The sequence below is a fragment of the Pavona decussata genome, unplaced genomic scaffold (genome assembly GCF_977016875.1).
Source record: "Pavona decussata unplaced genomic scaffold, jaPavDecu1.1 SCAFFOLD_98, whole genome shotgun sequence".
In the NCBI taxonomy this organism is placed as follows: Eukaryota; Metazoa; Cnidaria; class Anthozoa; order Scleractinia; family Agariciidae; genus Pavona; species Pavona decussata.
The window spans coordinates 2,985,790-3,010,722 of NW_028145514.1; the positions used below are offsets into that span (position 1 = coordinate 2,985,790).

A 24,933-nucleotide genomic window follows, 5' to 3' on the forward strand; every position below is an offset into this window, starting at 1 on the left:
CATCCCATATTGACCTCAAAGTGATGGTGAAGTAGAGAGGCTCAACAAACCCTCATGAAGGCAATCAGAATAGCACAGCTACAAGGCAAGGATTGGAAAAGATAAGTCCAGGTCTTTCTTTTCCAGTATCGTAGTACTTCTCATACTGTCAGTTCACTGTCTCCAGCTGAGCTTCTTATGGGAAGGAAACTAAGAGATAAGTTGCCTCAGGTTCAACCTCCTCGTGAACAAGCTACTGGAGCAGAGTGGCAAATTCTTCTCAGAGAAAGGTATGCCCGCAGAAAGCTAACTGAGAAAGAGTATGCTAATTCAAAGAGACATGCAACGACAAATGACATAGCAGAGGGCAACCTGATCCTGCTACGTCAGAACCGAGAAAACAAGTTGTCTCCAAAGTTTGAACCGGAGCCATATCGGGTCGTGGAGAAGAATGGAAATGCCGTTGTCATTGAGAATTCCGCCGGCCAGAGCAAAATGAGAAATGCTGGTAACATGAAGAAATTTGTAGACCGAGGAACTGAGAGGGGTGCTACAGAAACCAAGTTCCCCGCTCCATCAATAGCAACTGATACGCCTAAGGAAGGTGTTACTTTCAAGCAAGATCCAGTAGGTGGATTTCAGCAAAATTCCCAACCACAAACTGTACCTCCTTTGCTGAGTCCAGCTCCAGAACAGCCACAGAGTCGTCTGGTTAGGAAAAGAGAAACCCCCAAGTGGATGAAGGACTTTGTTTGCAAATAGCGACTGAACTCTTCAAGACTGTTTAACATGTATCTATTGTTTACATTTTTATTCAATCATTTTGAGACATTAGACTGTTAGAGCCCAGATTAGTTCGTCTTATTTTATTAGACTTTATGGGAATCTTTATTAAGTTGGAGAGTGATGCAGTGTATGCCCATATATGGTATTTCCTTAGTTGGAAATGAACATGTGTTTTTGTAAGAGGACGCTATCTTGAACGGGGAATTAAAAACGTTGTGTTGTTTAGCTGTCTTTGTTTGATCCGCAAACGCTACAGATCCGCGGCACATGACATGCTCTGCCCCAATGGGAAAACGTATTTGATTTGGGAGGTATAACAATTGCAGTTATTTACTTGCTATGATTCTCTGTATCTCTAGGGCACTCGGCCGCTTCTGATAACTCTGTTATGTAGTCCTTAGGACTGGATAAGAGATAGGTATTCTTTATAAATAAATCTCTATTAAACAGAATGTATATTGTAGTTGCCAAAAAGGTTTTTTCTTATTTTGAATTTTTGAAGCAGCAGGCGGTATGTTGTCAACCCGAGGTTTTCAATTTCACTGAAAGTTGTTGCGCGATCTAAGTGTCTGATAAGCTTTTTTCCTAAAGGTTAAAAAAAGTTTGCAGGAAGTAAAGAGTTTCCTTTTCGTAAAATGGTCTATTTTAGTTTTAACCACAATTTCGAACGGGCTTTCTACGTTTATTTATTTCCTTTTTGTGACTGAGCGGCCAATTTGCATAGTTAATTCTTTGACTCACATGATATTTAACCGTCTGTTATTAAATGACTGTAAGTAAATTTAACATCTCTCCATTTTGACTCGCAACAATATAATTTAACATGAAATTATGGCCACTTCTTCCTTTCTTTTAAAATTTCTGCTTCAACTTACGATATCCACATGCGCTCACAGAGTGTATATATTTTCTTATCGTTCGCGAAAAGCCTCGTTGGGGAAGTTCATTAAAGTGTGCATGTATGTATTGTATGTATTCAAAATTTACTTGTCGTTTCCGCTTGTAATTTACTCCGTTTTAAGGCAATATTTAAATATAACGAATTTTTCCAGCTGGCATTATATACATTAGTAATAAGGCTGACAGTTTTAAAACAACGTAAAACTGATACCGCTTTTTATTAAGTGTCAGTCTCCGAAAATGGATACTTAGTTGGCACCGATATTTCCCTGATTCAAACACACGCTTCATCCGTGTAAAAGCAAGCAAATGACAGTGGGGAAAAGTTAGTGATCCAAAGAGAGGAAGTCGAAAATACTCGATCTACTTTGCCATGTTACTGTTCGAGAAAGACTGCTCCGATGTATCTCCTCCGATGTTCCTCTCGTTCCTCACGACGATCATTTCTATCGTCCTGATCTTCTTTACAGTGCCAACCAACTTTTTAATCTGCCTAGCGGTGTTTAAAGAGCGCAAAATAATTCTTCGAAACGCATTTAACTGCCTGGTGGTCAACTTAGCATTCGCCGACCTCGTTGTTGGAGTTGTAGTGTTGACGATTTCTACCTACGTTCACATGTTAGAAGCAACAACAAACCATCCTAATTTACCAGTTATTCCAGTGCTCCACATTTCTTATTTAATTTGCTGTACTGCCTCAACGCTCAGTCTGACAGCAATGGCAGCTGAACGATACATCGCTGTTGTCCATCCCGCTATCTACAGAAACATGATAAAGCAACGACACGCTCTCGTATCTTCTGTCTTTATTTGGTCTGTATCCATCGCGTTGCCGTTAGCTGTTTATTTCCAAGTCGGTTTCATTAAATACGCTTTCATTTTTGCCAATACAACTATCGTTGTGACGTTGGTGATACTTTTCTTTTCGTACATCTCCATTTATCGGAAGCTCCACGAGCAGTTTAAAACGTCATCGCAAATACAATCGGAAAGCGCGCAAAGGCGAGCATTGGAACACGAGAAGCGCATCATGAAGACGTTTGTTCTCATACTAACGGCGTACCTCATTTGCAACGCGCCGTCATGCGTTATGATCTACATTTTGAACTTCTGCCGAAGTTGCAGCTGCATAACAATTCACTGGCTTAGAGATCTTCAGTTCGTCTTAATTTTGATCAACTCAAGTCTGAACCCTTTCCTTTATGCCTGGCAGATTCTTAGCTTCAGAAATGCTTTGTTAGCGCATCTTCCTTGCAAAAGAGAAAACAGACGTTTGAGCCGGGTGTCCCCCGATCGGCCAGTTGCCAATAATGGTGCGAACGCATAAACAATTTGTCAGGAGTAGGTAGGACTGAAGGGGTGACAGAAACAAAACTCTAGTTCGCAAAATACTACACGTTTTAAAGTAGGAATCTTGACACAAACTTATTAGGCTAATCGGAAAACAGAACAAAATGCTCAAGCTAACAATGCCAAGAAGTCCTGAATATGAGGAAAAAGACTTTTAAATTGCCAAACGTTACACTGTATAGCGCGACTGGAAAGGTCAACATAAAGTTTCAAAATGAAATGTTTTCTTTTGCCAACACGCACTCGCAACAGAAGTGAAAATATTAACCTGAGAAAAAAGCAGCCATGTTTATACAACAAGGAACATACACGAGATCGAGGTTTCGGTAATAAAGAATTGTTTTTGCGATGCTTTGAAGTTTAATTTTTTAAACTCAGTTATGTCACCACGAAACTGGAGCGCAGAAAAGTTGTTCTAAAAGCTTCAGGGCGGCTCTTCGACATTAGACCGGAAAACCATTGAGATCAAACGGAGAGGCCTGGAGTACATCAATGAAGTGTTCCTGTCTAAGTGGAAAAAAAACTCTCTTCTTTCTGACAATGTTCATGCCTGTACTGCGATGAGGTCACCAAAGTATATCTATGTAACACCTCCTTGATTTTAAGCTGCAAGTGGGTGGAGGCGAAGTCTAAGATGGAAAAGCAATCTTCGGCAATGTCTGAGGATTGTTTTTCCATCTTAGCCTCCTCCTCCAGCTGCTTCCAGCTCAAAATCAAGGAGGTGTTGCATATTCATTAGGAGAAACCCACACTTAACAGGCAAATGTTATTTCATGTAAATCTTTCGCTATCTATGTAGTAATGTTTGTCTACTCAGTATGTATTTTCTGTTCCGTTCGTTTGTTATCATCGCGCCGTAATTAGCTGTATTTTTACTTTTCTTGTAACGTTGTAATTGGTTGGTTGCTATATTTCTTGTCACGTCAGTGTAATTAGCTATATTGTATACTTCTTGTATTTATTTCACACCCACTAACGACTGAAGATGGATGAAGTTTAAATTCGAAACTTGTCTACTTTAAGAAATGTCGTAACCTTTATAAAAATTATTTCAGTCATGCCAGCTGACTCTACGAAAATAGTAAGTTTCATTATCAAGCAGAATATCGCTTGACGGAGGGCAGTTTAGAATTAATGTGAAACGTATCCTGTATACTAAGATGCATCATCAATGTTGCTACTACTATTTTGTCCATTTTATTATTAAACAAACGAGATAGAAGTTCCCAACATTTTGAAACCATAGTTTGAAATAAAAATGTAGAATCAAAACGTTTGTGCCACGTTCCTTTTAGAGAAAGATTGCTTCCAGTTCATTGTGATAGTTATTTCTTGTCTTTCTGACCATTTGTTCCTCGGGCGGAATACCCACAAGAACATTTGACAAATGCTCGGTGAAATTGACAACTTTGTAATGGCTGATCTCGTTCTCAGAGTTTTTGTGCTTTTATCCGTGGACGTAGCCACTTAACATCTTTAATAAACCAAAAGTACATTTTTTTGATGGCGTCAATTGACCATGCACAACTAAAACTATCCTTCAGTTTTCTGGTTGTTGTTGTTGTTGTTGTCCAAAATGGCGTCGGTTGTGAACCGTTCGCGAACGGTTTGCTTTTAGCGCATTGAGGGTTCTGGAGCTGTTACAACAAAAAGATGATAGCAATGATAGCATTTCGAGAGGCAAAGAAAGCGATCTATATCGTCAGCTGCAGTAGACAAGCGACGGATCAAGGTACGAGTTCAGTATAATCTGTACTGCGTGACTGTGTTATTGCGTAAGCACATATCTGAAATGCAATTAAATGTTATTTATATTTCGAAACCTTGCTTCTTCCTTCGGATAAATGTTTAGATTTATATTTGAGTATAGGGAGATCAATCTATTTAAAGGAAAGGGGTAATCTAGCTGCTAGGTATTTCGTTATATATGACATATATTCAGAGTGAAATATAATTGTATGTTCTATGTGTGAAGTCTGAAATTTGTAACAATTTGAAAGTTTTTGAAAATAGAAGGAAATGTGAAATAAAGTTGTTGTCGTTGTTGTAGTTGTCGCTTTGATCGTGGCCTTACGCATCGTTTAGTCAAATATGGCCCGAGTTTAAGCTGTTATCAGCTTCTTGTTTGCGTGGGGCTGCTACCATGTATGGACTTCAGCTTAGTGATTGCAAACGCTTCTTCGCTTCGAGTTACAGTGCAGTCAAGGCTATCAAAATTATGCAATTGAAAATTGTACACCAGAGTTATGCTAGACATTCAGCACCACATACTTGTTTTAGTTCCTCCCTTCGCATTTGCTTTAAACCACTGTATTGAAAACAACTCCAGGAAATTCTCCTGGCCAGAAAGTACTACAACATAAGATATTTTCCACTATGCTGATACACTTAATTTTCTTTGACCTTTTATTTTAAAGTGGGTTGTGTCGCGCGCCACAAGTCCTGGTGGGGGCCGATTCTAGACCATTTTCTCAAGCTGCGTTTCGCCAAGTTTTTGTCAATTACTTCTTTATTCTTTCTAAAATGCTTTCTTAATGTTAGCTTACTGATTCAAGAAGTATTTGATGTGCAAGTTGGAGATTTTAATATTCATGCTTGTGCTTGTTTATTTCTCTGATCATCTAATAGACAGTAAGGCAGCAAATAACTTTTTATCCTTTTATCTTCTTTTTCAGTTTCACAAGACAAATTTTCTCCGTTAATACCAACTTAAGGACTTTAATAATAAACACTGAACAAATGAAATGAAACTAGCAAGCAAACAGCAGCGTTCAAGGCGTTGATCGTTGTCTTTTTTAAAAGCTTTTAAAACAGCTTGGATGTCCGGCTGAAAACAATTAATGCAAAAGATATTTTTACCTATGTTGAAGTGTCTTGACAAGAATAGACTTGTAAAACCAATCTAAATGTTTCAACTCGGTGTCGCACACATTTAAACACTATTAACAAAGCTCTAATGATAGAGTAACAAAATGTTAAACATATTCTCTCCTAATATGCTAGCGCTTGAGTGAAAAGCAACGAGCAGCACTTCGCGAACCACACCTTGCGCAATAAATTCCCTCAAGGAATTGTTTTTAAAATGCATTCAACGTCAAATTTTAAAATAATGCGTAATATTTTATTTTCCGGTCAAGTTCTGTTTTTTCGTTTTTTAACACTGCCCATCATTCGCCGGCCGCCATTTAAGTTTATGGCCTCACTATAGTGTCGCGCCTGAACTTAATAGCCCACTCTGAAAAAGAGTGATGGCCTGGGTCGAAAGTAGCTGCCCAAGCGATTGTGGGAAGGTTTGGGGGACGTTGGCTATTATTATCGTCCCCCCAAACAATCCCACAATCACTTGGGCAGTTACTCTCGACCAAGGCCATCACTCATTTTCAAAGTGGGCTATAAATTGCGATTCATTTAATTGGCTAGCGGTTTGTTTTTCTTGTGACGTAACCTAGTTAAGAGGTTGATGACTACCCTAGGCTGTTTATGAGAGCAAAATGTACGCCTTCCAAAACAACATTTCTCTCGCAAAAAGCAATGTGATATATTCAAATAACGATTCTTAATGTCAAGGCCACTTTATTTGATATTTATAGATTGTAGTATATGCTTGTTTTGGTTCGCTTTTGAGAGAGCTTGATGTAAAAGATAACATTATTGTAGAGATGATGTCTTTTGTATACGTCAGAGCTACGTCAGAAACGACCTGAAAGTAAAACTTGCTGGTCAGTAAAGTAGGGGAATTGATGCCGACAAGATTCATAAAAGATTCGCGTGTTAAATTACTGTTTAACTTTTTATATTTATCGGCCGCGAAAAGAAATGAAAGGTTGTGGTAAACATAGGATAGGATTACTTAGGTGATAATGTCAGCGCTATTTTTTTTTTTTCGGGGGGGGGGGGAGGGGGTGGTGTGTTTAACAACATACCTTGGTCCACTCCCCAGTGTGTAACAGTTAACATTCTAATTCTTATTGTTGGTATGTAGTTTACTGTATGTGCACTAACAATATACTGCATAACCCCAGAAAGGATGAGGAATGTTGTAAGGTTATTACGTTCATACGGTAACTATAAGCAGACTTAGATAAATTCTATTAAAAAAAGGAATTGTTGAGCTCCGCTTTTAGGCTTGGGTAAATATATATATTAAGAGCATGTGTACGTGTCTGACTTCTCCGCACCCCCTTCCTGAAAGATTAACAAAATATGACCTGATACAAAAGCCATAAGCTTGTCATTCGGACGTTCTTGGACTCGTCAAAATAGTCTTTCCCCCGAGGACGATAATAAGTCATTTCAAGTGTAGGGAATTGATAAAAGTGAAATTTCTGGTAATGAATATTGTGCTCGTACCGAACGGCAGGCCCGTGGCACGTGCGTCTGTGTAACGTCCCGGTAACTTACATGGTCCGAAGAGGGTTTTTTTAATTTATTAATTTTACTTTATTTTTCAAATCTCTTCTTTTGTCGATTGGTGGTTACGATTAGTGCAACGTGCCCAATGTATTCCACAAAATTATAAAGATTTTAAAATCAAGCTTTCAAAACCAATAGAATTGAATCCCCGTTGACAGAAATGGTGGTCGTATAATTAAGTTTTCGGACCCGGTCAGTTATCAGAAGAGTCGAGAAAAGAGCCCCTGATTATATAATTCGATTCGATTCATTCTATTTGTTATTAGTATAAATCTACTAGTGTTCTATCACGAATGCCGTTCTCCTCGAACATTTTCAATATTCAAATAACTGTTCATTCTTCCCTCCGTGTGGAGGCGAACACAATAATTTCTCCATTTACGGTGGTGGGAGTTGATTTGAACCTAGGACACTTTGCAGAAGGGCAAGGGAACCATTATGTGTGCTTAGAGGAAGAGGATAATGCTGCTGAAAACTGTTCAAATGAAATGCAAGAGAACCAGGAAGTATGGAATGAAGAAGAAAACGAAACGGAGAAAGCGGAAGAAAATAATGTCAAAAGAGAAACAAAAAGAATAGTGGAACCAACAGAGAGGACCAAATACCAAAAGAGGGCGCTTGCGATGGCATATATGAGAATCAATATGAGAATGATAATCAGCAAAGAGGAAGATATTTGACCACCTTCGAAACCAAAAAAAATTGCCTTAACTGTTTGAAACAGTTCTACGATCTTACAGCAACTCAAACCCAAGTGATACCTACATCCTTTTTCAGCGGATTAGGAATTTGTGCTCCCGATTTCGCCAGTGCGACGATACTTTCACTTACTTGCTACCGAAAACTGTGACAGATCCCCTGGTATAAAAAAAGTTGAGTTAAGACGTTTAATTAAGAGCAATCGTTGGCATCATGCATGGCTCGAATAATATGCCATAGGCTTAGGTTGTTTCCGAATTAAAAAAACAAATAACATGCTATTTCCTTTGTTTAGTCATTTTTATCGCAGCAGCGTGTTTCCGGTTGTTGTTACGGCTATACTTTGTTGTTTATATACCTGTTAGAGCAGTTTTTTGTGCCGGAACAGACAACAACTAACGTAAAATACACAGTGTAATACGAAGTTCAAAGTTCAAGACGATGTAATAAGTAATTAAAGTTCCTGTTCAAAGTCTTAGTATTGCAATTTCCTTTGAGTACTTTCGTGGCAGAAGAGATCACGATAGACTCTCCAGATATTCCTATGCATTTTTTTTCTGTAACTGACCCAGCGGCTTTACAGCAGGCGGCTCTTGGCCTACAATCGTCGTCCGTCAAAAAGTTTTGGGACACTTTATTAAAAGCGGGCTGTTGTACTAAGCCTAATTTTGTATGGGAAATTTAACAACAGGGGGAGGGGGGTCAGGAATTTACCGAGGTAGTTTCGCAAATGTTAAGGTGTCCAAAAAGTTTTGACGAAGGTTGTAGTTTTAATATAGCCATAAGCTACTGTAACCTGGGGCCCAAGATCCAGTCCATGGCCCATGGCCCTCTCCCTTATAACAAAGCCGCCATATTGAATATCGGTAAACCCTTGGATCGAAGTCCAGTACCAATAGATACGTTTTTGACTTCCTGTATATCAGAAAATTACAAAAGAATACCTGGCATTAACTGTCCGGAAATGTTGTCAAAAATGATGGAATGCATTTTAAATATTCATTTCATACTAACAATCAACAATCATGAAGATCAGCTGTGTCGTTTACCACACATTTGAAATAACTCATTACAATTTTCCTCAGACGTTATTACAATTTGCGATACTTACAAATATTACAAAACGCTGCAGCCCTCATTGGAAAATTCGTAGGTTGGATTTACTACAAAACGCTGCACCTTTATTACACAATGAGTACATTATTACAAAATGCCACGCTTATTCGAGGTGCAGGGTGGGCACTTCTTGGAAGGTGGTAACTTATTGCAAAATGCTGCAGAACAAGTGTCATTATTCATTTATTTCATTTAATCTAGGTTGCCATTTCACTTATCATTTGTTCACATATGACTCAAGTGGAACATATTGACATGCAGTCTGTTTATATATAAGTTTGGATGTTGGATGAACTCAGTGATCCAGGTTCTCCTAGCTGTAATTTTTTTCATGCCAAGCGAAAGTGATGAGTAAATAGTGGATCTGGCACCAAACTAGTGTCTTTGTACTCACTGTTTTTCTTTGAAATTTCCTCAAATAATTCAGTACAGTCTCTCTAAGAATGGTCCACCTGTTTTGAGGGACTTTAAGACGGCCGGAAGCCTTTTCTTTCCGAATTTATAATATACTTTTTACGCTTGTATTCAATTGTGTTTCTTAAAGCCTTTTTTTTAACCCTACCTTAAAATCTGATTCGCCTACTCACAATTTTGAAATACCGCACATTCAATATTATATGTCTATTTTGCAATGTTTTTGAATGCTATTATAAGTTTTTTTCCCTGTTTTGTGGCTACCCTGCACTATAATGCATGGAGCCGCTACGGGGCTGTTTACATGATATCAGCGCGACTTTCATTCCGGTACGAGTTCACTCACTAGAAAGCCTTTGCTACTTTGACCACCACACACATTTTATAATTTGTACTGTATTTATTTTTATCTTGTAATTATCTGTTGTAATACTTTACTTTTTATGTTTATGTTGTGTAAATAGTGTGAAATAAAATGAACCATGAACCATGAACCAGTTCCCTCTCATGGCTCTGTATTAGTTTACATGATACCAGCACAAAATCTCATACTGGAGCAAGATTCTCATTTCAGTACGAAAACTCATGTAAACCGCGTGATACGACTGTTCGTTCCGGCATGAAATCACTCTCTCGGGAGTATGAAACGGGTAGCGGGTAGCGTAGTCTTCGACATCCAATCCAAGATGGTGTCACCATCACGTCGGCCGACATGAGCTGTCCCCTCATGTAAAGACGGTATGAATCGCAATGTCATACCAGTATGAAACTCGCACCGGGGCGAGTTTTCACATGTAAAAACCCCCTATGTTATCACCTGTGTTTGTGGCGCAAATAAGCCCGCAAAGCGTGCACGCAGCTACTGCTGTGTAGCTCGAAATGCAAGCTCAATTTACATAGCAAGTTCAATTTGTCTCAAAAGGGAGGCGAGTAGTTCTGCGAGTTATCGCACTCTTATCTGAAAGATAGTTTACAAAATAAAATCATTGAAATTGTCGTTTCTTTTGGTAGGTTAAAAAAATAAAAGAGGATTTTCCTTTGGTATCTCCTGTCATGATGTGATTTGTGCTCCGATATCACGAAAATAAACAAGTCTATTGAAGGCGTTCTCGAATTCCAGTAACCGAGTTCTTTGTATTGCATAGCCATATGATTAATTTTGTAGTTTCGAACATTTTTAGTACACGAGCCTGTGGTTTTAATTTTCAGAAGCAGCATGGAATTCTTGTTGCGCGATCTAGCTTTCCTGGGCACCCAACGACCCTTTTAGAGAAAATTAATCGTATGTTGCACTAAACACTAGCTGAGTGTTCCTACGTCAATCTTGGTTACTATTTAACGTTCCTGGGAAAAAATACCCGCTCTTCACTGCCAGCGAGCAAGACTTTTAAGAAATGAAAATCCAAGCCAGCTGTAGGTGTGATGTCTGTCAACTGGCCAGCAAGCAAGTCAGCTTGTAGGTACGCAGCAGCTTCCTGAGACTTAATTTGTTTATATATTTTTGTGTCATCGGCAAACATGGCAACATGGCTCGTCAGGACCGAATCGGGCAAGTTATTTACATAGATGAGAAATAACATCGGGCCTAAAATGTAGACCTGAGGTATTCCGGAGCTGACAGGCAAAGTATCAGAGGTTTCACTCAGCACTGTTAGGTTGGATGTGCATGATTTCCCTCTAATGAATCCATGTTGACAATCTTTTACCACCTCGTACAGTCTATCATTAAAGTGTTAAATACACATCGCTCCAAGACTTTGGATACCAGTGACGGTAAGTAGATGGGCCTGTAATTCTCTGTGCACTTGGGTGGCTTTTGTGACATCAAGGGCTTCGTGCACGGATTGGACTTCGCTAACCGTGAGCGTTCATTCCGACATATCAGGAGAAGCTGGTGCATTGGCACCGCTTCTAGATGAAAGGGGGAGAGGGGGTGTCATGGGCGAAACCTAATGCGAAGTAGGTGTTAAACAGATCGGCTATTTCCCGAGGATTTTAAGCTAAAGCTGTTAACGGCGTACGATTACCTGGGTCAGTGGATGCACTGGCTGATATTGGCGTCGAGACTCGATCAGGAATTGTATGTGATTTGGAATTTAGCTTTACTATCGACAAAAAACGCTTTGAGTTTCTGTTGAGGTCGGACTCGACGGAACCAAGAAACTCATCCCGACTGTTCCACAGCATGAGCTTCACTGTTTTGGGCAAGCCTTTTAACTTCTCCCTCAGGAGGCTCAAGAGAGATAGTTTCAGCTTTTGTCTTATAGATTCCTTTAATCAAGTACACCAGACATCCAAGGTATGACAAGGTATGACATTCCGTCCCTTAAGCTTATGCCAGTCAGTATTTATATCGTCATTGGCTATCATCGAAGAGAGGTTAATTGCTGACAGAGCCGTACGCAGACCGTCAAAGTCGCCCTTTGTATAATTGCAGAAAAATCTCAGGGTTTTTGGTGGGGCTTTTGTAAAAGCGTTGAACTGGAAAATAATGACGCCTTGGTCCGTAAAAACCCCCGTATCTTTTGGAGACAATATGTCGGTTACATTGACACGGTTTGGCACGCTCGTGATTACAAGGTCAAGTATGTTGTTGCCAAGAGTAGGTTTTGGTTTTTTATTGAGTTCTCCATGTCAAGAGGTGGTCGTGAAGGGTTTCAATAAAGGCTAGTTCGTTAAACCTGATGCAATGTCGGTGGAGTCCCAGAGGATGTCTGGCAAATTAAAGTCACCCGAAATTACCATATTGTCAAACTGGTCACAAACTTCATAATACTTCCATGAACTTGGGTCTTTATTGGGTGGCCCATAGCAAAAACAGAATAACATTTTTTGACCAGTAAGCTTAGTAATTTCGGCAAAAATGATATCAGGCTGTTGTAGCTCGGCTTCCCATTCAGGTTTAAATTCTTTGACAGCTTTGAAGGGGGCTGTTTTGATTGCGATAAGAACTCCACCACCACCTCGATCAGACCGATCTCTACTAAATATTCTAAAGCTGCAATATTTCAGGGTTGCTGATGTTTCGGTTCAACGATCTCTCATTGACACATATAACGTCAGAGTTTTCGGCGTACACCAGGTCCTGGAAGCGATGATGGTTACACACGGATTACTAGTTTGTTGTGCTGTCTTTGTGATAACTTACTAAGCTTCTGGCATTCATCATGAGGCAATTCATCTTACCAGCAGTCGAAAAAGAAACCGGTCCTGGGTTAGGATTGATGTCACTAGACATCAAGAGGCGAAAGGTAGCATCTGAGTTGCTGTTGTAACAAACGTGGCACATTTTCATTACATGGCACAGTAATAAGTGTTGACTTAATATCCAAAAACAGAAAATTAGAAACGGCTTTCACAGAGCTCTTCGGGTGACGACTTGATTCCCTTAAAAATGTCAACAATCCACCGAAGGAACAATCGTTTTCGGGAAAACGGCAATAAAAATTGTAAGAATGAAAAAAGGTAAAAGGAGTCCAAGACTAGCGGTACCTCCAAGACTACAGGTCGTTTGACCACGAGTCATCCTTCTGTCATTATGTCGTTTTGCCTCGTGCGCATGCTCAGACCTCAAAACGTACCACATGGAACACAAAATGACTATATCGTCATACATATATGGCTGAACCTCAGTTTAAGTCAATAAGGTGGAACTGAAGTGCCAACGAAAGGGACCTGTCTCATATGGTCTAGGGGCCGACTTTTCCCTCCCCCATTGTCTTGTCGGGGACAAGGTATAGGAAAGCAGCGCGGAACCAACTCCATCTAGCATAAGCGAACCGCGGGCCCAAATCTCGTGGTGCATCGTCATGGTACAACGTTCTTGAAAAGTGTCCAGAGGTACCGCTGTCGGCTGTTTTTTTCTCTCTTTTTCAGCTATATTTTAAAAGGCTGCCAAATCGCCCGAAGACATCGTAGGGAAAGCAGCGTTTCATTCATGTCCCTTGTCATGTCCTTGTCAAATTGTCGACGGGTATTGTGTACTATTCATAGCCTTTAAGCCATTTCTGCACATTACACACGTACCTTTGAAAATATAACATCGATAAATACGTTAACGCGCAGGGGGGATTGCAACCCTTAGGTGTCCAAGATCAAGAGCCGGTTTAACAGGAAATTCCTCCGCGAATCTGGAGAAATTTTCGGGAAAAACGTCAGGGAAACATGAAATAATTACGATACAGCAGGATAATAAAACCCGGGAAATTCGAAATCTTGTCACCGAAAAATTGGGAGGATATTCCAAATTTCCGGAAGAGGTAATTTTATTGGTGAGATAAAATATTGATGATGATGATGATGATGATAATGATGATATCAGCAATTTCGTTAAAATGAGCTTTGGTGAATAGCGTAGTGCTACGTAACATTTTACTCACCTTTCTATTGTCTTCAGAGACGATTTCAGTGATTTCTTCCTGGTACTTTCGTAGCCTTCAGGCTGACTGCAGTTCTCGGACACCACTCACAGTCCGCCATGAGTCTGCCGAGCTCAGAGAGCCCTTTTTTGCTCCAAATATAAAGAAAAAACTAATCTGACACAGGGGCGACCACAAACCGCTATACCTAATGTCAATAACTCCTGATTCGCGGGGATTTCAGAGGTCGATGTCTCGACGACTTCAAACAAAAGAGACACGTATGTTATCACTTGTGGACTTTAAGCCTGCAAATGTAGAGGGATTTCCGGCTGTTGTCGATCACGCCGCCGAGCTGTAATGATATGAAATAGTTCTGTATTACCGCGTTTATATTGACAGCTGGCATACACAGCGTGATATAGAGATAGAAAGAACAACACATGATGGAAAACAGTGGAGCCGCCGTTATTCCCTGTTGTCAGGGGTCCTGACAGGCAGGAAAAACAAACGAGACATTTTTTACCCAGCTAGAACCAGTGTTTCAATAAAAATTCTCAGCAAGCTAGCTATTTAAAAACGTTCCAGCCAGTTAACCGTCTAATGTTTTCAGTTGCCAGGCAGCTCTATTCCAGCCTGAAGAGCGAGATCTTAGTCGAGCGGCCCCATTAGGTACTCCTGAGCTTTGATAAGATTTTTCCCCAAACGTTTAGCTTGCGCGTAGCAAATATATTCGGTTCGTAAAGTGGTCGCTTTTAGCTTTAAGCACAATTTCGAATGATTATACTGAACATTCTTCGGCTTGGAGCGTTTTGCGGATTCCAGCAAGTGAGCCTCAAATCGGCTAGAATTCTTTCCTCAAGACAAAATAAGGGCAGCATAAAGAATACAGAAATGGCGATAATTAGTTCATTATCCCTCCTGCATACTCATTAGCATTTAGTTATGGGGAAAGTCACCCCAGACGAGCAAGCTCGCTGGGGAAAACCTGAGAGGTGCTAATAGAGTAAGCAGAAGGGGTGGGTGGGTGGGACGATTCCAACCACAGTAAGGCAAAACTGACAACGATGAATAATTAACGCATGCTTATTTTCTATGCACGCGGGCTAATGAATATTAATAAAGTATGAATAGTTCATTATCCCTCCTGCATACTCATTAGGATTTAGTTATGGGAAAGTCCCCCCAGACTGCGCCCCGCAATCGCCGTGGAATTCGCTGGCTAATCCAAACAATCATACCAAAATAAGTCCCCCAAGTCCCCAACCTTACCCATCCTCAACCCAACTAATTTCCTAACCCTCACTAATATTTCAACATGACCGTCATAGATGCTATAGAGAAAACCATGCCAAACTATTTCAGGCCTTGAATGCATTTCCAAAATTTATTGCCACAAAAACAAAATGAACAAGGTAAGATCAAAGGAACCTACGAAGACTATGGTAAACTATGCTAACTTACTTGTAAACATTCGCTAGTATCTACCTCTATCTAAACAACAAAACCAAACCTTAGAATGCTTTGGGAAAAAAGGATAAACAAGCATTTACATCCTGAAACAAACGTAATGCTTAGAATTCTAAATTAAAACCAGGTTGGTTATTATACTGCTTGTAAGCTTTCGCTAAATCTACTTCCAACGAAGACAAGGTGTCCGCCGCTCCACCAAGGCCAAGCACCTGATTCAACTTAATATAATGACGTGCAGTCGATGAGGAATTCCAGCCCACGTGATCCATGACCGCATCAAGCTTCGCTCCGGCAATGGCGAGCGAAATTGCACAGCCACTCCTTAGACCATGTAAAGTAACATTCCGATAAGCAAAAGCTGGAATTTGGCGAACATACGTCGAGACCCGCGCCTGAGCCGCGGCCGACTCAAAAGGTGCTGGCAATATTTCTCCAGAAGGGTTGAGGGGCCGAAACAAAAAACCTTGTCGGATAGAGATCTTCAAAAGGTCGCATAAGCTAATGTAAACCTCAACTGCAGTCACCGGGCAGACGGAAGGGTCCGCATGACGCTTGAGAGCAAAAACGTTCGAAGTGCCGTCTCGCAGCGACTTAGTTAGTGTATGGTTAAAGAGTAGAGCCTTTTTTTCCGGAAAATAGAGAATCTCCTTTGTTTTCATTCGACCGAGGTCTCCGGCCCTGTCGCCACCAAAGAATTGCACCTTAAAAAAGGCTTGATCTCTTACGAGAACAAATAGCTGTGTCGAAGAACGAACATGTATGTTCATGCGCTTAGTTATTTCTGAAGATAAAAACACCAAATCCGGAAGAAAGAAAGGTTCAGCCTGTCTCTGCATTACCCTTGCGGCGAGCTGTTCCTCTCTGACAGCTGATAAATAGGACTTAATCAGTGGTGAAGCCGCGGGGTTGGCGATCCCAAGGAAAAGACTATCAGTTGTTGATCTCCCATACTTGTTGAATATAGCTCTTAATTTTCCAATTATCGAGTCAATGGAGCCGTATGCTAAACGCTTAGGGCAAACACAAGAAGAAGCATTCTTCTCACCCAACAAAGGGCAGGAATCAATATGTACCACCATCTTGCCAAAATTATCCTTCCAGATCAAGAAGTCAATCACGTCGTCAGGTATTGCCGAGCAAATGTCCCTCTTCGAGGTGGATTCTAAGAACTCTGAAAACTCCATCTCTAAAGCACTTCTTTGTTTCTGATAAGGGGTAGCCTGTTGCCTAGTAACCAAAGTTTTCTTTCTCCCCCTTATTAAACAGAGGTCAATAGGGGCCTTGAGACTCTTCAAAGTTGTATGTGACTTTGTCTGACGCTGATAGCCACATCTCTGACAATAGCGAAAATCAAAATCATTGGGTTTGGAACTAGCCGGGCACGACACAGATGGCTGGAAAAGTCTGGGTACCAACGGCAAAGACTGAAAAGAGAAAAAAGGTTTCTCCCGTTAGGCAGTTTACGACATGTCTTTCCCAATCTTAAATGCCCAGAGGCTATACGGAGAGGAGCCAGGAATAAAACCGTCCTTTGAAGGGAAAAGGAGCGTATCCGGCTGGACAATGCATTTAATAACGGCCATCACCCGGGTAAGGGGGACATCAATGGTACTACTATCATAACAACTGCATTCACTGATGCGAGGAAACGCACAAGAGGCCCAATAAGTGAAAATGGTGGGAAAACATAGGCGTTAACGCGGTTACCATCGCAAACAGAGAGGTCTTGGTTAAAAACATTGACACCCGATGACTCTGGAGTAGGGAAGGGCGTAAAGTGCTTTAACGAGTTCCCTTGCAAGTCCCGTTGAACATTGCAATCTAATGACATTAAATCAAGATCATGGCCATTAATTCCGCCAAACCGACGCTGGACGATTTCCCAAGACTTCGGAGAAAGCATAGCATCCGAACGAGACAGTCTCCTGGAAAACCAATCTGCCTGGTTCAGGTGAGAAGGAACAAAACACATTTCCAGGGAAAGGTTTCTATCCACCAAGAACTGGAAAATCAATCGCGAAATCTGAAATAACTTTCTAGAGCGTGGCCCACGGCCCGACCAAGCGTGGAAAACAACCATGCTGTCCACCTGTGCATCAATCCTGCAATCAGAGAAGCTTTCCGGGAGTGACTGCAATCCCCTGAGGACGGCCCACATCTCCTTCACATTAATATGCTCGCTTCGAACGGTTTCTTTCCAGTAGTCGCCGACAGAAATGGTCTCGGTAGGCAGGTGAGTTACCGCTCCCCAACGGAAAGGCGAAGCGTCTGAGGTAAAAGAGATGGCAACATGACGTTGACTTCTCCACCGAATCGCCTTGTCCCAACTATCAAGGAACCTCCAAAACACTATTTGCTCTCTCAGATTCGGAGATAAATTCACCTCACCACCTCTGGAAGCCTTTGCGATTGACGCCGCCATTTCCCTAATGCAGAATTTAGACGCTGGAAAAGCCAGGGAGAAGGAATTGTATTTCCCCATCAACCTCTGTAAAGACTTCAAGGAGATAGAAGATCCACGCGAATGTATTTGCTCACGTAGCTGAGAGAACTTTATCTTCTTATCTTCAGGAATGCGAAAAGCCTGCGCTATCGAATCCACCATCATGCCCAAGTAACGGATGCTGGTTACAGGGACCAGAACGCATTTGGGGAGGCCCAAAAAATAACCCAGGTTTACCAGCACGAAACAGACTATGTAGAAAGCCGCCTCCGCAGATTGATAACTGTATTCCGGCGTCCTCTGCAACAGTGGGCGTGACCAAAATCCCTTCAAAGCAAACAGCTCCCCATTCAAACGGTCGTCAATATACAGGGAACACGCGACCCTTAAACTCCTGAAAAAATTTGTGGGGCCCAGTCCAACAATTTGGTATACAAATGGAGAATTCTTCCACCCGAAGGGGAGCGTAACTCCAACCAACCCCCACCCCTGCCACTCAATACCAAAATACTGCTGAGAATCAAAGGAAAGCAAAATATGGTCATAGCTGGACTTGTCATCAATTTTGCTCATGTAGGAATTAGGATATACGAAACGAGGGACGCTAACAAGCGTGTCCAACGAAAAGGGGGTGTCGATCATCCACAAGTTTAAAACCTGGCATCAATGCATAACCTCGGCTTTTGTGGTTCGATCGTCATGGGAAGGACGAGGTGGGGCGGCGCCCCTACACCCACTTTACCCGAAACATGGATCGCTCCTGTCTCGATACGTTTCAAAATTGTTTCCGTAACAAATTGCGAAAACTGTTTGCAAGAGTATTGGTTCTTAAAAACCCTAGCCGGGGGTTCCGCGCTCTCATTCTTAACACCCATAAATGATCCCTTAAAGGGCTTCATGAATTTTTTGATATCCTCCCCATGCTCCAACCATTCTAGAACGTCCTTTGCAGGTTCGTACCCGGCCAAAATGTTTTCCCAGAGTCCAATTCGGGTGCGAAGTTGACCAGGTTGAAAGGAGTCCGGATCGCGAAGCGACAGATCCCGCAGGTTAGGAGTTTCCCCCGCCACAATGCCTTGAACATGGGTTAAACAAGCGTCTTCTGACGTCATTTTCTCCGAACTCGGTTTACCCTCCATGGATACCCATCGTATTTCCTTATGCCTGCTTTTTCCCTCCGCTTCCAAAGGCATAAAGGTCACCATATCTCCCTTGAGACGTTTTGGTTTGGGCTAGAACAAAAACACCAAAAAGGAAAAAGGATCAGAATGATGTACTCAAACAGAGACTGCAAACCCGAGTTCGGAGAAAATGACCGCCGTAGCCCGAGTAATCGGGCTCAAGGGTATGCCTATGGGCAAAACGCTTGTGGGGTCATTTTCCCAACCTCGAGACCACAAACTAAAAACGACTCATATTACTCAGTGCCTTTACATTTTATTATTTTCAATTGCAAGTACAAGGGCAATCCCGAATTCCATTGCAACACACATCACTTTAACAGATTTCACAATCTTTAATGCTTGTCCGGGCAAGAGCGTGAGATGTGTTCCGCCTTTCCACACACCCAGCACTTCCTCTCCGAAAGTGATCAAAAACCGAGATTGGTGCCGCGCCTCTGGTATGGAGCTTTGTGCGTCCGTCCAGTGAACGAAGCTTGATTCACCGAAACGGGTCGTTCGGTTGCCTTAGCAGTAACCTTGGCCACCTCGGCCTCCTTTTTCGACGCCACCAGCTTTTTTAACACCTGCTGAAGGCACGGGTTGCTCAACAACGGACGGCACTGCCTTAGCACCATTCCATAACGCGACGCTCTTTCATCCTTTTTTTCCTTCGTAACATTGACCACTTCATCCAGAGCGGCGATCGCAGCATATGGGTCAAAAAGAGCCGCTGGACGCGCGATCACCATCTGGAGACACGACAAAGCAGACTCGACTGCCGATGCATCCATTTTTCCCTTCCACTCATCAAACTCCTTCTTTAGTGCCCCGACCGTTGCGGGCGGGAGCTACAAAAGAAGGAAAACACCAAGTAACTCCTCAATGTCCTTAAAGACGGTTTGCTTGTCGCCTTCCATTCTTACGCCACCTCACGGCACAGAGCGAAAAGAAAACTCATTGCACAAGTGGTGCCCGACCGATTTTTTCACTTTTCACGCCACCTCGTGGCACAGGGCAAAATTTCTCGACACACCTCCCTATCGGTCCTCGACCGCTTATTTCGTGTTTTCCTTTTTCTTTTCCACGCCGCCCCTTGGCACAGAGCAGAAGTCCTCGACACACTGCTCGATCGGTCTTCGACCGATTTTTTTTGTTCATGCCACCTCGTGGCACGAAGGAGACGTCCACGACGCACTGATCAAACAGTCCACGTCACCATGTGGCCAGACAAGCAAAACGGAACACCACTGTGAGACTAACACGGACCTTGGCCGAGGCCGCACATTCCGCGCCCCTCAAGGGACAAGTAAGGAAAGGTGCAAACCCCATAAATAGTTTCTACGGTCCTCCAACACAAACAGCTCCCAAATATATTGCAACCCTAATTCATAAGAAAAAACAAAAAGAAGAAAACAACTGAGTGCGACAGCAAAAACATAATATAAAACAACAGACTATCGCCCAGACATTTAAAAGAACTGTATCGTGGCGAACCCAGAAGAATACGCGCCGACCATTTGCTCCAAGCGCGAAATTTAAAACCGGCTCCCCAGTAACGGCAAAAAACATAACGAGAAAATGTAATGTTGGGCAAACAGAAATAAGCAACAAACCCCGGCTAAAATACAAAACTAAAACATTGTAGGCGAATATATACCTCAAGGTTGACTGTTGAGCTGTTCGACGTACTCGTCTCATTAACGTTTTCTCGGGCAGAACTTTGGGCCGCAATATCCCCGCTCGCAGTTGCTCCTAAAGTTGCACCAGCCAGTTGCACCAGCGGAACAGCCTGTTCAACAGCGCCTTGAAGTGGCTGTAAAATTTCCTGGGCCCTCGCAGGGTCGTTCACTTGGGACGGATGCTCGGACATCTTCAACCGATTCCAACCACAGTTAGGCAAAACTGACAACTATGAATAATTAACGCATGCTTATATACTATGCACGCGGGCTAATGAATATTAATAAAGTATGAATAGTACTAACCAATTCCTATTTCCAGAATGCAACCCATTCAAAGACAGTTATCAGCTCGTAAACCCGACGACACTCCTGGCGATTTTATACGCCGATCGCCGCGATCGGCGAAAATCGCCAGGTGAGCCCGGTGCAGCGATTGCGATTTTCGCCGACCGCCGTGATCGGCGTATAAAATCGCCGATATCTGGCATGTCAGATATCGGCAATTAAATTCGCTGGCATTCCCCAAGTATGCCCGTTCCCGCAAATTCCTCCGCTTATCGCTGCGAATCACCAGTAAAGTCAACCAATCAGATTGGGCGATTTTATCACATGACGTTTCAAAATACCCCTCGATGGAGTCCGGGAACAAGGTTGAAGTGCCACATCGCCGCGATCGGCATATAAAATCGCCGGGTGGGTAGCCGGCTTAGTAAATAATTGTTCAATATAAACTTGACCATTAAGCACTTTAAAACTGGGCCCAAGGGAAACAGTGAGATTTGTTTACCCGAGACCCTCAGGGGAACATTGAGGGTCAAGAGGAAACAAAATTCACTGTTTCCCGTGGGGAAGTGTTTTGTTATACCTCAAAACTCAAAAATAAAACATATTATATACTGGTGTCACCTTACGATTTCATTGCAAAATCTTGAAAGCTTTCGTCCAAATTTTGCTCTTTGCAGAAGTCTCTCAACGTTTTCACTACATTGTGAGTGGCCTTGTCAGTAGATTTCGAGTTTTTTTCCGGAAGAAGCTGTTAAATTTCTTCTTCAGTTCTTGTTTGAAAGCGTTTAGCTGCCATGACCACAAAAAACTATTTTCTTGATACGGGCTGGCAAACAAATTTGCCGCCGTTTCAAGGTGCACGACCTGATCACGTGCGAATCGAAAGTTCAAGTTGTTGTTTCCTTTGGGTACTCGGCCGCTTCTGATAATTCTGATATGTAGCCCTTAGGTCTGGGTAAGAGATAAGTATTTTTTATTAATAAATTTGTATTAAACACAATGTATATTGAAGTTGCGAGAAAGGTTTGTTTTCTTTAGTTTGAATTTTTGGAGCAGCGGGCGGGTATGTTGTCAACCCAGGGTTTCCAATTTCACTAAAAGTTGTTGCGAGACCTGAGTTTCTGATAAGCTTTTCTTCCCAAAGGCTAAAAAAAGGTTGCAGGAAGTAAAGAGTTTACTTTTCGTAAACTGGCCTATTTTAGCTTTAACCACAATTTCGAACGGGCTTTCTACTTTTATTTATTTCCTTTTTGTGACTAAGCAGAAAATTTGAATAGACAATGTTTCGACTCGCCTGATATTTAACTGTCCGTTAATGACTATATTGAGTAATTTTAACACGTCTCCATTTTGACTCGTAACAATATCATTTAACATCAAATTATGGTCACTTCCTCCTATCTTTCAATATTTCTGCTTCAACTTACGGTATCCACATGCACTCACAGAGTGCCTATATTTTCTTATTGTTCGTGAAAAGCCTCATTGGGGAAGTTCAATAAAGTGTGCATGTATGTATGTATGTGTTCAAAATTTACTTCTCGTTTTCGCTTGCAATTAAATCTTGTTTTGCCTTCAATATTTCTTCTGTCTTAAGGCAATATTTAAATATATGGACTTTTTCCAGCTGGCATTATATACATTAAATAGAAGAAAAATCCTTGCAGTTACTACGCAACTTAAGCAGTTGCGAAAAGAAAGCCTGAAAAAAATTCAGGCTTGAACGGGATTCGAACCCATGACCTCTGCGATGCTGGTGCAGTGCTCTACCAACTGAGCTATCAAGCCAACTGGGAGCTGGTCATATTGTGAGTTCGTAATATACCCGTGAAGGATGAATAAATGAATGTAAATATATGAAAGACATATTTAAACTGTGGATGAAAGATCAAATAGAAGGAAGATCCTCGCAGTTACTACGCAACTTAAGCAGTTGCAAAAAGAAAGCCTGAAAAAAATTCAGGCTTGAACAGGATTCGAAATTCGCATCCCGTTTGAATCCCGTTCAAGCCTAAATTTTTTTCAGGCTTTCTTTTCGCAACTGCTTAAGTTGCGTAGTAACTGCGAGGATCTTTCAGCTATTTGATCTTTCATCCGCATTTCAAATTTCGAAATTTCGGGGCTGGGAACTGTTGTTGTAGTGTGGTAAATGGTTTGTTTACAACTGTGACACGTATCCTTAAAAAACACGATGTCACAGTTGTAAACAAACTATTTACGACACTACAACAACAGTTCCCAGCCCGAAATTTCGATCTTCGATGGAATCGCAGACCAACGTCGTGTATAAAATTCCCTGTAGAAATTGTTCGCGGTGTTATATTGGGGAAACCAGCAGAGCTTTCAATACCCGAAAAAAAAGAACATTTGAGAAACTCCAAAACTGCGGCTAAAGGTTCTAGAATTGGTAATCACGCCTGGTCCAACAACCATGTCATTGATTTTGAAAACGCGTCAATTATTGACAAAGGCACCTTTAGAACCAGAAAAACATTAGAAGCGTGGCATACGAGAGTGACACCTAACGCAGATAACAATTCTTGCCTGTTACCTGGACAAAACACCATTATTTTTAACAAACATTCATGATTATTTACATTTTTATTATTTCGCAATTCACACTTTTTGTTTAAATTTTTTCTCACCACTTTCCTATCATTCATTTTACCCGTCGAAGACTGCAGTTCGGGCAGACGAAAGCTTGTAGTTTTTTAGTCGTTTTAGCCAGAGGTCGTTTTCTAAAATTTTAAATAAATTTGAAAATATTTAAAAATAGAAGGATATGTGAAATAAAGTTGTTGTTGTTGTTGTTGTTGTTGTTGTTATTGTTGTCGCTTTGACCGTGAGCTTACGCAGCGTTTAGTCAAATATGGCGGCCTGAGTTTAAGCTGCTATCAGCTTCTTGTTTGTGTGGGGCTGTTACCATGTATGGGCTTCAGCTTAGTGATTGCAAACGCTTCTTCGCTTCGAGTTACAGTGCAGTCAAAGCTATCAAAATTATGCAATTGAAAACAAGAAACTGTACACCAGAGTTATGATAGACATTCGGCACCACGTACTTGTTTAAGTTCCTCCTTCCGCACTTGCTTTAAACTACAGTATTGGAAACAACTCCAGGAAATTCTCCTGGCCAGAAAATGCTACAACATAAGATATTTTCCACAATGCTGATATACTTAATTTTCTTTGACCTTTTATTTCAAAGTGGGTTGTGCCGCACACCACAAGTCCTGGTGGAGACCATTTTCTCAAGCTGCGTTTCACCAAGTTTTTGTCAATTACTTCTTTATTCTTTCTAAAATGCTTTCTTAATGTTAGCTTATCGTTCAAGAAGTATTTGTTGTGTAAGCTGGAGCTTTTAATATTCATGCTTGTGCTTGTTGATATTTCTGATCATCTAATGGACAATAAACCTGCAAATAAGTTTTTATCCTTTTATCTTCATTTTCAGTTTCACAGGATAATTTTTTTTGAGTTAATACGAACCTAAGAACTTTAATGATAAACACTGAACAGATCAAATGAAACTAGCAAGGAAACGGCAAGCGTTCAAGGCGTTGATCGTTGTCTTTTTTAAAAGCTTTCAAAACAGCTTGGATGTCCGGCTGAAAACAATTAATGCAAAATATATTTTTACCTATGTTGAAGTATCTTGACAAGAACAGAAATGTAAAACCAATCCAAATGTTTCAACTCGGTGTAGCACACATTTAAACACTATTAAACAAAGCTTTCAAGATAGAGTAACCAAATGTTAAACATATTCTCTCCTAATATGCTAGGACTTGAGAGAAAAGCAACGAGCAACGCGATCTGAGTTTCTAATAAGCGTTTTTCCTAAAGGCTAAAAAAAAGTTGCAGGAAGGAAAGAG

At 41.3% G+C, this 24,933-nt stretch overlaps 2 protein-coding genes, 1 non-coding gene and 1 pseudogene across 3 annotated transcripts; 2 read left to right on the forward strand and 2 right to left on the reverse strand.

Moving 5' to 3' along the window:
* Window positions 1-172: 172 nt before the first annotated feature.
* Window positions 173-744, forward strand: LOC146472689 (uncharacterized). Its single transcript, XM_085119513.1, has one exon. It carries the CDS (start codon window positions 178-180, stop codon window positions 739-741), a length of 564 nt encoding a protein of 187 aa, XP_084975639.1. The 5' UTR covers window positions 173-177; the 3' UTR covers window positions 742-744.
* A 1,194-nt stretch (window positions 745-1,938) lies between these two features.
* LOC146472690 (histamine H2 receptor-like) lies at window positions 1,939-3,158 on the forward strand. Its single transcript, XM_085119497.1, has one exon. It carries the CDS (start codon window positions 2,039-2,041, stop codon window positions 2,990-2,992), a length of 954 nt encoding a protein of 317 aa, XP_084975623.1. The 5' UTR covers window positions 1,939-2,038; the 3' UTR covers window positions 2,993-3,158.
* Window positions 3,159-19,447: 16,289 nt separating this feature from the next.
* Window positions 19,448-21,040, reverse strand: LOC146472691 (uncharacterized; annotated as a pseudogene).
* A 1,736-nt stretch (window positions 21,041-22,776) lies between these two features.
* Trnaa-agc (transfer RNA alanine (anticodon AGC)) lies at window positions 22,777-22,849 on the reverse strand. The gene has a single exon. It is a non-coding gene; the product is annotated as a tRNA-Ala (tRNA).
* Window positions 22,850-24,933: the final 2,084 nt, after the last annotated feature.

Excerpts from the sequence above, each read along its gene's own strand:
- LOC146472689 (XM_085119513.1), top strand. The coding sequence starts at position 178 with ATGGGAAGGAAACTAAGAGATAAGTTGCCTCAGGTTCAACCTCCTCGT.
- LOC146472690 (XM_085119497.1), top strand. The coding sequence starts at position 2,039 with ATGTTACTGTTCGAGAAAGACTGCTCCGATGTATCTCCTCCGATGTTC.